Consider the following 15061-nt stretch of genomic DNA (forward strand, 5'->3'; position numbering starts at 1 on the left):
AAGCAGAGCCTAGTGCCCAGCCCCTTAACATGCCAACCTTTACTGATCTGGGAGAAATGGAGAGAAGACGGGAGGGTAGCAGGCAAGGTGGGCGTGGGGTCTGGAGACTGCCAATCAGAGCTTGCTCCTGGTCACCAGTCTGGAGTCTGCCCCCCTGTCCGTGAAGAAGCAAGCACTCTCACAGCCAGGAAAGCAGGCACTCAACCCCAAAGACACAACCCAGGGCTGTATTTGATACCCAGTCAGACTCAGGGCTACCCCTTTGGCTGGATTTACAGGGACACAGACAGGTATCCCTGCGGCTAGGAGAGCGTTCAGAGGCTCGGAGGCCTTGACTGTAAGGGCATGCGTGACTAAGGTAGACCAGCAGAAAGAGGGTCTGGAAGGAGCGCCAGGTCACCTGCTCCAGGCAGCCTTCTTGATGGCTTCAGTCTCTCATTTCTCCATTTCCAGCCCACAAACGACTGCCTCATGCTCAGGCCTCTGTATCTGCCATCTCCACCTCAGTACCCAGAATCTGGCACAGGACTGGTCTGGGGGTACCCCAACAGGTCCAGGACTCCCACAGAAGAGGGGCTAGGCAGCAGGGATGGGAGTTCCAGTAGCCTGGGAGTTCTTAAAGGCATTTGCCTTCCCCGATGCTGTTTCCCCACCACCAACAACCTCATGCACAAAGTCTGCAGACAGCCCCGTGGCGGAGGGTTGGTAGAAAGAAATAGATTTATTCTCATGTACAAAGCGGTCAGCCCACGGAACCATATACAACAGTTGCACAGAGTCCTAGAAAAAACACATCTCTCTAAAGGCAACTCAGAATAGGTAAGGCAGGTGGCCCCCCTCCCCCCACCCCGCAACACATACAGAACAAAACAGAGAAAGGAGAAGCCAGTGGCCAGGATGACCCCAGAGCCCCAGCCCTAGGGGGTCTCCAAAGCCCCGGGGCACGGGTGGATATGGCCTTGAAGAGGAGAGAGGCCTTGCCAGGCTGAGGCCAGGTCCCCCTCTGGCTGTAGGAATGGGGAAGGGGCTCCGGCTCAGGAGGTATACTCAGGGGGTCACTGAGGAACTCAGTGTCAGCTCTGTGCCTAAGGGGGCCAAGGACCCTCAGTGGCCTCTCCTGGGACTCCACAGAACTATGGGGGCTTGGATCTAAAAGGGGTCTTAGAGGATGGATTGTCTCACCATACTGTTTCGCAGAGAGGGGAAGGGACTTGCCCAGGGTCACACAGCCAGGAAGAACCATGGCGGACCCATGCTGGGCCTGCTTCCCAGCCCAGGGATCCTTCCTTCTCGCTGTTCTTATCCTGCTCTCTTCCTGAGCCCCCTCTCCCCAGAGCACTGCACTGGCCCTCTGGCAGCTTCCTTCTGGGACCCCTATATCCCCAGGTCCCGGTCCCCACCATAAGTACAAGGGCAGTCCTCAGGGCCACAGGTGATCTCATGGCTATTTCTAGTCCTCCAGCCAGGCTGATAACTGTCTCTAAGACCCACCCTTTGCCCACTCAGATGTCTCACGTTCTTGCCTGAGGATCCTGGGAGCCAGTGAGGGTGCCCCCAGAGGAAAGGGCACAGATCTGGTAGGACAGGAATGGGGCCCAGAAGAAACTATCCGGCTGCCTCAGAGAAGGTGTGGCCTGAAGGGTGGGGACTTGCCAAGGTGCAGTCAGAGGTGCAGAGCAGGGCACACTGCTCATTGGTTACCCCTGTGCTCTCAGAGGACAAACGACAAAGTCTCAGTGAGGCTGGAAGTCTTCCATTACACAGATGAGAAAGCTGAGGCCCGGGAAGGTCAGACCTCACCTGGGGTCACGTGGGAAGTCCTGGCCTAGAATCCAGGACCCTTGGCTCTGGTCCCAGGGTGTACGGCCAGGCCCATGGAGGGTTGTGGGAGGAAGCCTGGGCAGGGAGGGGTCCCAGGAGGGACTCACTCAGCATCAAGGCTGCAACAGCCATTGATGGGAGCCCTAGCGCCATCCAGGTCAGGCACCTCATACTCCTCGTCCAGGAAGTCCAACGAGTTGTTGCTCGGGAGGCCTCGGATGGTGAACTTGTGTGACACCTTGGTCCAGTGCTCACGATTAGAGGCCACGCGTTCGTACAACTCGGCCGCCTTGGGGAATAGGTCTTGCAGCAGCCTGGGGGTGGATAGGGGCAGGTTTAGAGGTCAGAAGGCAGACTGAGCCGCAAGAAAGATTAGGGCTGGACCACAGGTAGAACTTCCACAAGAGCATGACGCATAAGATTGGAAGCTCAAGGAGAGCTTGACCATCTCTTTCCATAAGGGACCAAGGATGAAGCAAATGGCCCATTTAGGGGCAAAGCAAGAGACAGCTGTGCTCAGAGACAAGCAGTGGATGAGGTGGAGCAGGGCCAACCAGCACAGCACTTGTGTCTGCTATGATGGCCACAGCCAGCCCCGTCCCATTCCCATACCATCCCTGGGCAGTGTCCCCAGCAGGCCCCGTGAGCTCACTCACTTGTAGATGGGCATTGCGATGTGCTCCATGAAGCTGATCTGCAGCTCGGGGATGTAGGCCTTCTCACGGTCCATCATCTCCATCGGCCTGTTGCCCATGGCCTTCTCCTGCAGGCATCAGGTTGTCAGGCCTGTCTGGCCCTCTCCATGCTCCAGAAACATCTGGATCAGGCTAACCCAGCCCCTCCTGGGCCCAGGCTATGAACCCTCCCCCAACCTGGGCACCTGAGGTCACACCCCACATACCAAGTCTCCCTGGGAGAAGAACTCTTTGTAGATCAGCTCCTGAAAGGTCAACACTCTCATTACCTCCTGTGAGTGCGATCCACCCACCCACGCTCCTCCATAGCCCATTCCCAAGGGGGGAAACTGTGGCACTGGGACCTTAGGACCTGTCCTCACCATCCCTGGCCTGGAAGGAGGACGGTGGCTGGGTTCTGGCCTGCCTTCCACCAGCCACTCACTGATTTGCTGGGTGACCCCTCAGTGAGTCCACGCCCCTCTCTGAATCTCTCCGCTGTCACCTGAGGTGGCCTAGGTTTCTGTCTCCCCCACAGGCTGAGCTCAGCACTTGGAGGGCGTGCAGGCTTCAGGAGCCGCACAGAGCCAGGCAGTGTGTACAGCCTGCGCCTTCCCAAGAAGGCGTGGCACTTACTGCAATCTTCCTCGTGGTCTTCCAGCCCTTGGTCTGGTCGGAGAGGTCACAGGAGGTCATAAGGAGGCAGAGAAGGAGGCTGTGGTGCTGCTTGTTGGTTCGATCATAGCCCACTGTCGGGGAGAGAACAGGGTCAAGGAGAAGGCCCATCCCAGAGTGGTGCAGGGAATTTAGCACACTGGATGGGATCCAGGGATGCAGAGCTGGGTCTGCCTGGTGGGCTGATGTTGGAAGGGATGGGTCTGAACCCTGGGGATGCCCTCCAGGTGAGGCCCCCTCTTGGTGGTCCCTCCCTGATCTCGAGACCCAGGCTAGAGGCAGGCACCTTCGGCCATCTTTTGGAGGTCCTTGAAGATGCGGAGGTGGTGGGCCAGGTCTGTGGCCAAGATGATGTCCCGCATCAGATCCAGCATGCGCTGATAATCCTGGGTGGGGGTGGGGGTACAAGGTCAAGGCCCAGACACCCCACCCCCTACTCCCCTAAACCTCAGGAATCTCCACCCCTCGGGTCTGCCTCTCCCATCTCAGGCCAGCTCCCAGCTCCCACTCCCTGCCCCCCACCCCCAGCCCCATCACCTTTCGGGAGAAGTGGTCAAAGATGTTGCAGCCGTGGGTGTTGAGGATGGCAATGGCCTGCGCGAAGTGGTGCCTCTGCGGGGAGAGGCGCGGGAGGGGCCCAGCTGGGGTGGGGGTGCTCCTCCTCACTGACTCCAAGGGAGGAAGCAAGCCCAGCCCAGCCCTGGCCCCCAAACTGAGCAGAGCAGGCAGAACTGGGGAGTCGGGGCTGGGGGGCCAGTTCCCTTTCTGGGCTCTGTTTTGCCCCTCCATGTGACCCTGGGCAAGTCCCTGGCCATGTCTGAGCCTCAGATTCCTCAGCTGTCAGTCAGACGGACACGACAAGGTGAGCTCTGAGGGCCTCTCAAGCTGGAATGATTCTGAAATGATCCCTTGGAGTCTTCGACACTAATTCATGCAAGAAACATTTGTGTGCTGACAGGGAAGGGCAGTGATGAGGCGAGGGCAAGACCCCTGTCTTCTGACGCTGAAGGGCTGTCACTCAGAGATGGAGCCGACTCAGCCCAGGGCGTGGAGGGCAGGAGCCAGGCTGCCACCAGGCCTCCCAGGAGGAAGCAAGCCCCTCGTCTCTGGGGGCGTGCAAGCAGGAGCAGTTCCAGAGGGGTGTTGTTGGGGGCAGGGTGGGGCAAGGTGACCTTGAAAGTTTGGTTCCCACTCATGCCAAGCCCTGTGCCAGATGCAGGGAACTCAGAGATGTCTCCGATTTTGTTTCTGCCTCCAGGAGCTCCCATTGAGGGTGGGCAGACACAAATCAGTCTCAGGCAAAGCTGAGCGTGACGGGACAAGGAGCCCATGCCAGGCTGGGAGCAGAGGGGGTTTCACAGGGTGTCCTTGTGACATGCAAAGAGAAACAGGCTAACTACAAGGCCTCCCTGGGCAAACCTGGGCTCGGGCAGAACCTGCAGCCTGACTGGCACCCCCAGCCGCATGGGTACCCTTCCAAGCTCATCGGGAGCAAGAGTCAGACGTGCCCTGGGGGCGCTGCAGCTCTCCCAGTCTGGGTGGAAAGCAGGACTTGGCCTGGGGAGGAGCCGAGCCACAGTCTAGCTTCGTATTAATAAGTAATTGGCCTTAAGGGGACAGTGGGGATGGGGATACTGGGCAGAATGGTGGTACCTCCATGACAGAGCCTTCTGAGCTGTAGAGCGCGGCCAGCACAGATTTCTGAAAAAAATCAAAGAAAACTCCATCACTCCTGACATCCAGAGGCATATTAGGGTCAGAACAGCCCAGCTCCTCCCACCCCCTCAGCACTCCCGTGTCTCCCATAGCCTGGGAGAGCCTCCTCCTGTCTCTCAACTGGCTCCTGGTCTCATGAGCTCCCACCACCCCTCAGGCTGGAGGGGTGAGGCTCCCAGACACCCCGGGGAGGGTGCCCACTGTGAGGAGGGAAGGGTCTCACCGAGGCCACCTGGAAGGAGTTGTTTGTGCCTCTGTGGTCCAGGTCATGACACATGCAGGAAATAAACAAAGCAAAGATCTCCATGTCCCTGGTTGGGCAGAGACAGAGGGCACGGCGGTGAGCCACAGCTCCCTCCTCCACAGGAGGGCCAGCTGGAGGAGATGGCCACAAGATGGGAAGCTGCTCCATGGCCAGTGGCTGAGCTCTTGGCCGCACATGTCTGGGAATCACCTGCACAGGGGCTCAAGAACCTGGGTCCCCTTCTTGGAAAGAGGCCTTGTACCTTTCGCACTGGGCTGTTAAGAGGATCCTGTGAGGCAATGCATGCAAAGTCTGCCACACAGGAGGTGCAGTTCTGTCCCCAGGAAGGGGACCCCAGCAGCTGCCAGACGGGGGCAAGGGCAGCCACTCACTCGAGGTAGTTGGTGAGCTCCAGGTTCTTGTAGAGCAGGTAGCAGAAGTGGGAGACAGAAAAGGCGTGCATCCAGTTGTGGTAGGGGGGATCCCGGTAGCCCTTCTTCACCATCAAACAGAACCTGGGGGTGGGGAGAGGGCAGCTCATGGGCCTCAGGCTCTCCTCCTCCAGCAAGCCCTCCAGGCTCTGTCCTGCCCCATTCTTTCCCTTTTCTCAAGGTTCCCAGTGTCTGTGAATTGCCTCTCACTGGTGGATCCTCCCACCATTACAAGTCTGGGTCTCCCCTAGACATCCTCAGAGGTCTTTCCCAGAGCACAGGGAGCAATGGATGTGAGAGGAAAGGACAAAAATGGAGGCAGAGACAGGTCTGCTGGTACACGGAGAGGAGGGCTGGGGGTACACACCGGGCCAGTGTCGGGCAGTCAATTTTGTAGTTATTGATGAAATTCATGTCCTGCAGCATGCTCAGGATGGCCTGGACAGAGCAGAAGGATGGATCAGAGAGACTGTCAGTTTCAAAATGCACCCCACTCCCCTTGGGAGTGGCCCCACTCCCCAACTTGGCACTTCTTGAAGCCTCCAAAATGTTGGAGTCTTAGAACTTTCAGATCTAAACTTGAGAACCAAAAAATGGTACAGCCAAGCATTCTTGGAGCCATGAACTTAGAAACAGGAGATCTAAGAACTCTTGGAACCAAGTTCACACAAAGTCTTAGAAAAACAGGGAGGGAGGTGCCAATCCTGAGGCCATCGTTGGTTCCAGTCCAGCCCCTGGGCAGGCCCTGTGGGCCATGCTGGCAGACCACATGCCCGCTCCATCTCTTGATGACTGTCTTGCCAGGACTTTCCTATGCACATCTAACTTCGATCTCTGGCTGTCCATCCTCCACAGTCAAGTGGGGCGAGCCAGCTCACCATGGAAGTGTCATCCTCGGGCAGAGAGCGAGGAGTGTATGTGAAACTGGCAAAGTTGGAGTCAATGGCAGCCACAGGCTGGATCCCGTCGTGGAGAAGTTTGGTGTACTCGTCATCAGAGACCTGGAGGGGAGCGGCCAGGGCATTAGAAGACAGCCTCTACCCTATCCAATGACTTCAACCTCAAATGCCCACAGTGGTGGGGACCTCCCACTCGAATGCACCCCAGTTGCGTCTTCCATGGGTTGTCACTGGGCAGGAGAACACCATCCTCCCCTCGCCATCCTGCAGCCAACCTACTGCGCCTCCTTGCCTGGGCCCACCCTCATCTGTAACCGCCTCTCCTTGTTAAAGGCAGAGAACACCTCTCCTTGACACCATGGTGGCCTTCTACAGAAAATAATTCAAAGATTCCTTCTTTGGGGAGGAGCATCCCAGAGCCAATCCTTCCTGCTACAGTTTTGACCCCAGCCACAAAGTCTGGCCTTTTGGTTTGGACACAGAGGAGAGGAAATGTTCAAATGAACAATGGCCATCACATACTCTGAACTAAAGTTCCAGACAGCTAGTCTTGCACAGGGTCTGGGGATGGGACTGCCTAGGACTGCAGGACCACTGTTCCTAAGGGAGCTGCGGGAGGACCCTGAGTGGGCTTCCCAGCTGTCAGCAGTTCCTAGGATGAGAATTATCCCTGGACATGGGGAACACCTGGCTGAACCATGCTCTCCGCTGGGCTGAGTCTTGCTGCCAGCTTTGGGGCTGAACCAGAAATTGCTTTGCAGAGAGGCTGCCCCGAAGGAGAGCAGGAGATCAAAAGGCCAGGCACTGCTCTTATCTTCAAGAGAGGGTGATCAGAAAGCCCAGCCTGATCCAGGGCACCAGAGGATTCATGGAGCTAGGGGAGGAACAGGGGGACTACAGGGGACCCTGGGGCCCTGAGAAAGAGGGTAGAAGCTCTATGCAGGGCTCACCTTCATGTGGTACATCATCATCTCATTGGCCAGGTGGCTGCGATACTGCGCCTCATTCACTTTCTTGTATAGGAGGGACTTATGGGGGAGAGAGGGAAAGATAGGGCTCAAGCAAGGTGGCTGTGAAATACCCAGGACCAGGACAAAGGGATCAGATAGAACCTCCCCCAACTCCTGTCCCATGCTGGGCCCAGTCTGAGCCTTCAAGCTCCAGCCCAGAGTAGCGAACCCTCTCCAACTTTCATCCAGACCTGCCCTTGCTCCTCCTCCCCAGGGCCTCTTAGCACTTGATCTAGCACTTTGCATGCTCTCCTGAGCCTGCCCCAGCTTCAATGATGGAGCCTGAGGCCCTTAATGGAGAAAGAGAAGCAAGGAGTGGGGGATAGCGTTAGAGATCTAAGGGTTGGATTCCCGGGTCAGAGCTGCCAGCTGTGGACAATGAGATCCAACATATCCCCACAAGAAGCTAAACAGGGGCTCGAGTTGAGGTTGCTTTCGGAAAAGGGGGAAATAAAACAGGGCTCCCATAGTCCTAGGAGGCTAACTGGACAGGATTGGAAATAGTATCCCCAATTTTCTGATGGGAAACTGAGGCCAGAAGTGACCAGTAGGTAGTGAAGACTGCACAGCAACCCAGCAGCAGGGCTCTGAGCCCCAGGGGCGGGCACAAACCCATCTGGACAGAGCAAGGAGAGCCACTGTAGAAAGGAGAACAGAGGGTCCTGCATGGGCCTGCCCCTGTCCCGCTCACATGGGCAATGCTGATGCCGCAGTAGATGGAGAAGGCTGTAGCCAAGTCTTCATCAAACTTGCTGAACCATGGTCCGTTGATCTTGTTCACCAGCTCGGCCACACCGATGACCTCTGGGGACCAAAGAGGAGCTAGGATGAGCCAGTGGACGTGTCCGACGATCTGTCCTCCCGGGGTATCCTCAAGGGACATCACAGGCTTGGGAAACCCCATCCCTTCAGCCCGGGGATGCTGGGGTGGTAAGAGACGGCTTGTGGACCTTCTGCTCGGCTCCGCCCCATCCTCTCAGGCCCCGCCCCGGCCCTTTTCCGGAGCCATCACTACCCGCACCCTGGTTCTCGTTCTTGATGGGGAAGCAGAGGATGTTGCGCGTCCGGAAGCCGGTGCTGTCGTCCACGCCTCGGTAGAAAAGCGGATGTGCGTAAGCATCTGGGATGTTCAGGATCTGGCCGGTGGTCGCCACATGACCCGCGATGCCCTGGTCAGCGGGGATGCGGATCTCATAGCTCTGCCAGGGCAGGAATGGAGTTGAGAGGAGGGTTAGCGGCCGGTCACAGAGCGGACGATCAAACTTAGGGCCTGCTCCCCCGAGGACTCCCGGCCCTCCGGACCACGGCCACACCCTCCCTCCACGCAGCCCTGCCTCACCTCATCTTCCACCACGCCCCCATCGAACACCTTAGCCACCAGCTCGTTCTGATCCAGCAGGAACACAGAGCAGCTGTGGAGAGATGGCGTTGGTCCATAGGGCCCTGACACCCCTCTGTGCTGCTGCTGCTGCTAAGTCGCTTCAGTCGCGTCCGACTCTGTGCGACCCCATAGATGGCGGCCCACCAAGCTCCGCAGTCCCTGGGATTCTCCAGGCAAGAACATGGAGTGGGTTGCCATTTCCTTCTCCTCTGTGACCACCTCTCAAATCTCAGGACTTGAGGTGAAGCCTAGATTTCTGAGGCCTGGAGGGGGTGACCTATGGTGAGACTCTCCTCAGGGCTAGCTGACTCCAGACATTAGTTCAGATGGATAATTTTTTTTTTTTTTTTTTGCTAGCACCTACCATGTACCAGACACTGTATTAAGAGCTGAGGACCCACGGCCTGCAAAGCAAGCAGCGTGCTTGCTGTCACTGGATGTTACAATCTAGTGAGGGACACAAGCCTGAAATAAAAAAATCACGCAAGACGTGGGTCCCGCAAGAAGGCAATGGGGGGGACGTCCCTGGTGGTTCAGTGGTTAAGACAACATGCTTCCAATGTAGGGAGCGTGGGTTCAGTCCCTGCTTGGGGAACTAAGATCTCACATGCTGTGCAAGCCAAATAAATTACAACAGAGGGGGAAAAAAGAGGGGAGGAAAAGAGAGGTGATGACTGAGGGCCAGGGCCTCTCTCTCTCTCCCCACTCCTGGGTGGATTCACTCACATCTCAGCATTGCTGAGGTTCCTGGCCTCTGTGATGATCTCCTGGAGCAGCACGGAGACGTCATCTGCCGGAGGGAGAAGCGTGGGGGGCTGTGGTGAGACAGGCTGGAGTGCTGACAAGCCTGCCTGCCTCCCCTGCTCGAAACACCAGTCCTCCGACTCCCACCCCACAGCCAGGCATGGAGGAGGGCAGTGCACTCACCCAGGTGAGTGAAGAGGTTCTTCGCCACTTGGAGAAGAGCCTGGAATGGAGAACAAGGGGATCATAGGGACTCAGGTTGCAGGGGTTCACCCTCTTCAGCCCCCTGCCTCCGTCAGCCTGAGGGTCTTCTCATTCTTTCCCTGGGGCTCACAGGACAGGCCAGAGACTGAGAGAGTCTAACTGCATCATTTGGCTCTAAGGGAAGGAGTGGGAGTTCTAGTCCTAGAGAGGGTGAGCAGGAAACCTGAGTGTCACAGGTGCGGTCCCCTGGAACTCTAGCCATCCAGATGTTGTTGTGATGCCCAATCCGAACACTAGAGGGCGGTCGCATACTGGGCCTGCAGCCAGAGGTGCCATCCTGAGGAGCTCCAGTTCTCCTCTTTCAGAGACTTCCAGGGGCCTAGGTAGTCTCCCCACCACTGGCCCCAAAACCCATGGGCTTTTCCCTTGCAGATGACTCTCTGGGGCTGAGAGCTGGGGGAGCTGGCCCCCTAGAGCAGTCAGGGCAGCCCACGCACCTGGCACTCACACTTGAGCTTCTGCTCCTTCTGGAAGGCCAGGGTGCTGGTGAGCACCGTGCTGGTGTAGTGGAAGCAGTGCTGGGTCACGCGCTCATCCTGGTCTGTGAACCTGCCAGGGCGGGGTGGCGGGGGTCACCGCAGAGGGCAGACCACAGACTGCTCTCCCCGATCCGCCTCCCCTCCGTCCCTCCAGGAAGCCCACCCAGAAACCCACCAGCTCACCTCACCCTCCTCTGCTGGGGCCGCTCACCACCCAGCGGCTTGGGCCAGCTTCCACCTCAGACTGGGGGGCTCTAATCCTCCTCTGCCCCAAATGTGTTTTCCTCCTCAGACTATTGCTTCTCAAAGCCAGAGACTTCTCAAAGTCTCCCTCCTCTGACTTCAGATTTACCCAGACTGAGGCTGAGTCTTTCCCCTCAGACTGGAGACCCGCCCGCCCACAGGCTATGTATTCTCCTGCCCCTCACCTCCAACCTCAGGGAGGGGCGGTGCACTGCCCTGTCTCATCCAGCTCCTACACTGTCCTCCCTTCCCTGGAACCTGCAGGCCCTGATTTGGTGCCCCCACAAGTCCTGCCCTGTGGGCAGGGCAGGGCCCATATCATATTCACGGAGCTGGCGGGCATCTGACAAGATTGGCCTGAAATCCTGAGGAAGTCATTCAATCCGGCCACCCAATGATTTGTCACCAGGGAGCTTTGTGGGACTTGGGCTGGGGCGGGACCTGGGCTGTGGACGTGGGTAAGCCTCTCTGGATGGGGATCATGGGGAGGTGGAGTATTCCTCAGAGACTCTGACCATTTCTCAGCCCCCAGATTTCCCTGCCAAGAGCCCTCCCCATTTGGGGGCTACCTGCAGTGCTCCTCTCTGCTGGGGTATCCCCCACTCATGCTTGCCATCCAGTGATTTGGGTCTAGACCCCAATCCCCACTGCACTGTGTCTATCTCCCCACCTGCCTTCTCACTGCATTTGAGGCCCCTTCACTTGGTCCCGCCCACCTCTCTCCCCTATTCTATGGGCATCTGAGCCTCAGCCAGAGTAAGATGCTCATCATTCTGAGAAAATCTCGGGCTCTTTCACACCTTCATGCTTTTGCTCACACTGTTTGCTCTGCCTAGAATACCTTTCCCACTGTCCCTGCTCTGTGACCTGAAAATAAACATCGAGTCTTGAAGCCAGTCTTGAACTCTGACTGTATCACCCCCTGTCCAGTGCAGAGCCTGGTACAGGCGAGATGTCTGCAAAGTGTTTGCTAAAGTCTTAAATGTACCTCTTCCCCTGCCACCAGCCTCATCGCACTCCCAGATGAAGGGACGTTCTCAGGGTTCCGGGCTGCTTCTCTACAGAGCCTGCTCTGAGCTGAGCACCACCTTGGCTCATGCAATTATTCAGCACTTACTCCCTGAAAGATGTGGAACCTAGAGATGACCTTGTCTCTGCCCTGAGCCTCAAGGCTGTCACCCAGTCCCCATCTCATTTCCCTTCTGATATTTCCTCTCCTCCAGGTCCAAGACCATCTCAGAACCCAGGCTGGCAGCCAGAGGCCACAACTCTTGCTGGACTTCCCACTCTGCACTCTCCCTCACCAAAGGCCTACCCAAGGCCATCCAGCCAGCACAGGGTCAGACACACTAGGGATTCAATGTGTACTTACTGAATGGCACAAATACTCCCACACCAGGATGCTCACCAGTTCCCCATGACACAGACCCCCATCCTCCCCACCTCAATTAGTCCTGCCTTGTTCCTGTCTTCATTTCCCCAGGCCTCCATGCTGGCAGGTCCTGCTACTCAGATCTGACTCCCAGATCTCTGCTCCACCCCTGCAGACACTGTCCTTGGGCTTCTGACCTCTCTAGTCCCAACATCTCCAGTCTTCACTTCCTGCAGGAGCTCTGATGCCTCAAACCCAGCTTGCCAATTTGGGCCCCGGGGGCCAAGCATCTTGTCAGCATCTCTCTGCATCCTGGAATCAGAATGCAACCCCTCACCTGCCCACTACTCCCTACTACTGGGCATGCTGGACCAACTGTGGCAGCATTCACATCCTAAATATGCCCCCAGGACAGATGTGGCTAATCACAGCACTGTTTCTCACTAAACTAATACAATGCTTCAGGCAGCAATTAATGAGTTGGTGTAGGACATGAAATCTGTGATACCACTTCTGTACCCCAAATCTGACCTCAGTTCTTGAGACATACTTCCTGACTAAGCCTGTGTACCTGACTCTTGTCCTGTCCACCCTTCTGTTTCACATGATTCTTACAGCTGTCCTATCAATGCCTCTGAAGAGCCTCAGCTTAGCCCCACCCCCATGCCTATTCCCTTGAGCCACTGTCCACAACGTCAGTGATGCTCTGTGGGTCCCAGAGAGTTCACCCATCCTAGAGCACATTGCTCCTCCATCAGTTACCAGCAGAAATGCTAATACAGGGATGGCAAGTCGGGGGAAGGCCAGTACCAAAACATGGATAATCCAAACTGTAGGAAGTGGAAACGAGAAGGGGAACTTGTTTGGACCTCAGCATAATTTTACAAAGCCCAATGGAGCAGAAATAAGGGCCTATTGCTCCCATAATCTCCATCTCTTGCACAGACAAACCATTCAGCCCACCATTGCTAGAATAGTAACCCCTGCCCAATACCCTTCCTACACTGTTACCCGAGTCAAGCCCTGCCCAGCCTCTCAGCTCCATCTCCTGACCCACATCCCTCCACCCAGACTCACAAGTCTCCTCCGAGCTTGTTGAAGGCGCAGGCCAAGGCCACAACCTGGTCAGTGGCCCGGCTTATGACAGGGACACAGAGCATGGCCTGCACCTCACAGCCCAGCATGCTTTGCAGCTGTTGCACATCCTCCTGCAAAGGAGAAGCAAGAGGGGAGGCAAGTCAGGGCAGGGAAGGAAGAACATGCTTCCCTCCCCCGCCCTCCACCACACTCTGCAACAGGAGGGTCTGAAGGGCTCAGGCAGGGTGGGAAGTGCTATGACACAGGGTGGGCTAGGAGAAAGTTCCCGGGTCTTGTCTCCCCTATTCCTAGGTTGCCCAGGCCCAGAGAACCTGGCCCTGGGGACTGGGCAGAAGGCTCTCCCCTGTATCCTCCCCTGGTCCAGCCAGGCTATGGCTTACAGAGGTGAGATCTTTCAGCTGGATAGACTTCTTGTCTTCCACCACTTGGCCCAGGCGTCCTGTGGTCAACTGAGGGAGTGAGGAGAGCCAGTCAGGGCCAACTCTTTCCAAGATCAGGCCATGTGAGACCTCTCCCTTCATCAAGTCTGGAAGTTTCAACTACTTCTTCAGTCAGTCCAAATTGTGGATGGAGTCAACATTGAGGAATGGGGGTGGGGGGTGGGGGGAGTAGGCTCTTGACCAGAATCTCCTATGAAGGACTTAAGAGTCTTCCCTAACTAGGAGAGGAAAAAAGCAGAATCCAAGGATTCCCACTGATCCTAATGGATTCTAAGAAAGCCAAGCCCAGAGATACTCCAACAGAAGTGACCTGGCCCCAGGTAAAACTTTCTGTAGATTGTGAGTGATTTCTCCTAAGGGATCTGATCATGAGAGGTTATGATCTCTCATAACGTTTCTAAGTAGATCTGAAGGTCCAGATAATTCCATCAGATTCCAAGAGATTCTAGTAGATTACAGTCTCACTGGGCAGATCGCAGGAATGCCTGGTCCGCTTTAACTGCTTCTTCAGACCCCAACACAGGGGACAGACGCAGAACTCACCGGAAAGCTGATCTCTTCCTCCAGTACTTTATCTCCAATGACCTGATGGGCAGAACGACGTGGACTGGTTAAAGGACAGACAAGGTTTTTCCTCTGAGAGACCCAGTTCCCTCGCCCTGCCCCACAGTGGCTCTGGGCCCTCACCTTGCAGGAGAGCTGGAGATTGTCCTCGGATACCAATAGGAGGCAGCAGCGGGATGCCTGGGTTTCCTGTTGCAGCTGAGAGGGAGGGACACAGCGAGGGGCTGACCTCGCATACGGGAGATCCCCACTCCCCACCCTCTGCCTTTCTGAGGCTCCGCAGGTAGGTGGAGGAGAGAGGAGGGTCAGGACATCTGAACCTGTACTGAGATGGAGGGCTCAAGGGGACTTCCGTCCCGGGAGGAACACAGTGGGAGGGGCACAGGGACTCACATATTGGAGGACTTTGAGCTGCAGGGAAGAGGCGTCCAGGTCGTAGAGCTCCCCTGCGATGGTGGGGCAGGAGTCAGACAGAGGGCCCACAGATTTCCTCCAAGGGCGTGAGCCCTCCAATTCCAACCCCCACCCAGTTCAGGACCTGCTCTTCAGCAGCGGCCCCAGCCAGCCCCCCGCCGCACCCCAGCGTAGGCCCCGCCCACCCACGGCCCTTCCCACCCGTGGCTCCGCCTTCACAGGTTCGCGCCCCGCCCCTCCCCGCCGAGGCCAGGTCCTCACCGCAAAGCTGCAGGATCTTTCGGTCTTGGTCTGTGTACGCGACCCCGCCCTTCTGGTCTCCCACCGCCTCCTCCGGAGGATTCTGGGTCGCTTCCGGGGCCGCGCTGCACTCGCGCTGCTGCAAGGCCTGCACCCTTTTCAGGGCCACCAGGGTCTGGGGCGGGCGGAGCGGTCAGCAAGCCACACGCCCCACCTTTATCGCCCTCGCCACCGTGGGACCTCTAGCCTTGGTTTGAGCCGTTTCCTCTGCCTGCGGTGCCATCGCCCCCCACCCCCACACTCCCGTGGGCTCCCTCTTTCCGCGGAGAGTCCCTCGGTCCATGATCAGGTA

The 15061-nt window shown here is 57.1% G+C and overlaps 1 protein-coding gene across 3 annotated transcripts in view; it reads right to left on the minus strand.

Moving 5' to 3' along the window:
- Window positions 1-702: 702 nt before the first annotated feature.
- The window catches only part of PDE2A (phosphodiesterase 2A), a 90428-nt gene continuing 76069 nt past the window's right edge, over window positions 703-15061 (minus strand). For all 3 annotated transcript variants that reach the window (XM_042233195.1, XM_027979492.2, XM_027979493.2), the window contains 24 exons: window positions 14731-14884; window positions 14449-14501; window positions 14179-14253; window positions 14035-14076; window positions 13432-13500; window positions 13031-13161; window positions 10297-10408; window positions 9779-9818; window positions 9578-9641; window positions 8810-8882; window positions 8492-8669; window positions 8162-8274; window positions 7411-7488; window positions 6440-6562; window positions 5929-5999; window positions 5523-5645; window positions 5110-5197; window positions 4824-4871; window positions 3708-3782; window positions 3457-3556; window positions 3132-3244; window positions 2723-2761; window positions 2478-2584; window positions 703-2135 (listed from right to left, as the gene is read on the minus strand). In XM_042233195.1, coding sequence (XP_042089129.1) covers window positions 1925-2135; window positions 2478-2584; window positions 2723-2761; window positions 3132-3244; window positions 3457-3556; window positions 3708-3782; window positions 4824-4871; window positions 5110-5197; window positions 5523-5645; window positions 5929-5999; window positions 6440-6562; window positions 7411-7488; window positions 8162-8274; window positions 8492-8669; window positions 8810-8882; window positions 9578-9641; window positions 9779-9818; window positions 10297-10408; window positions 13031-13161; window positions 13432-13500; window positions 14035-14076; window positions 14179-14253; window positions 14449-14501; window positions 14731-14884 — 2280 coding nt within the window. In that variant the 3' untranslated portion in view covers window positions 703-1924. The remainder of the gene's footprint in view (window positions 2136-2477; window positions 2585-2722; window positions 2762-3131; window positions 3245-3456; window positions 3557-3707; window positions 3783-4823; window positions 4872-5109; window positions 5198-5522; window positions 5646-5928; window positions 6000-6439; window positions 6563-7410; window positions 7489-8161; window positions 8275-8491; window positions 8670-8809; window positions 8883-9577; window positions 9642-9778; window positions 9819-10296; window positions 10409-13030; window positions 13162-13431; window positions 13501-14034; window positions 14077-14178; window positions 14254-14448; window positions 14502-14730; window positions 14885-15061) is intronic.

The sequence above is a fragment of the Ovis aries genome, chromosome 15 (genome assembly GCF_016772045.2).
Source record: "Ovis aries strain OAR_USU_Benz2616 breed Rambouillet chromosome 15, ARS-UI_Ramb_v3.0, whole genome shotgun sequence".
Taxonomy (NCBI): Eukaryota; Metazoa; Chordata; class Mammalia; order Artiodactyla; family Bovidae; genus Ovis; species Ovis aries.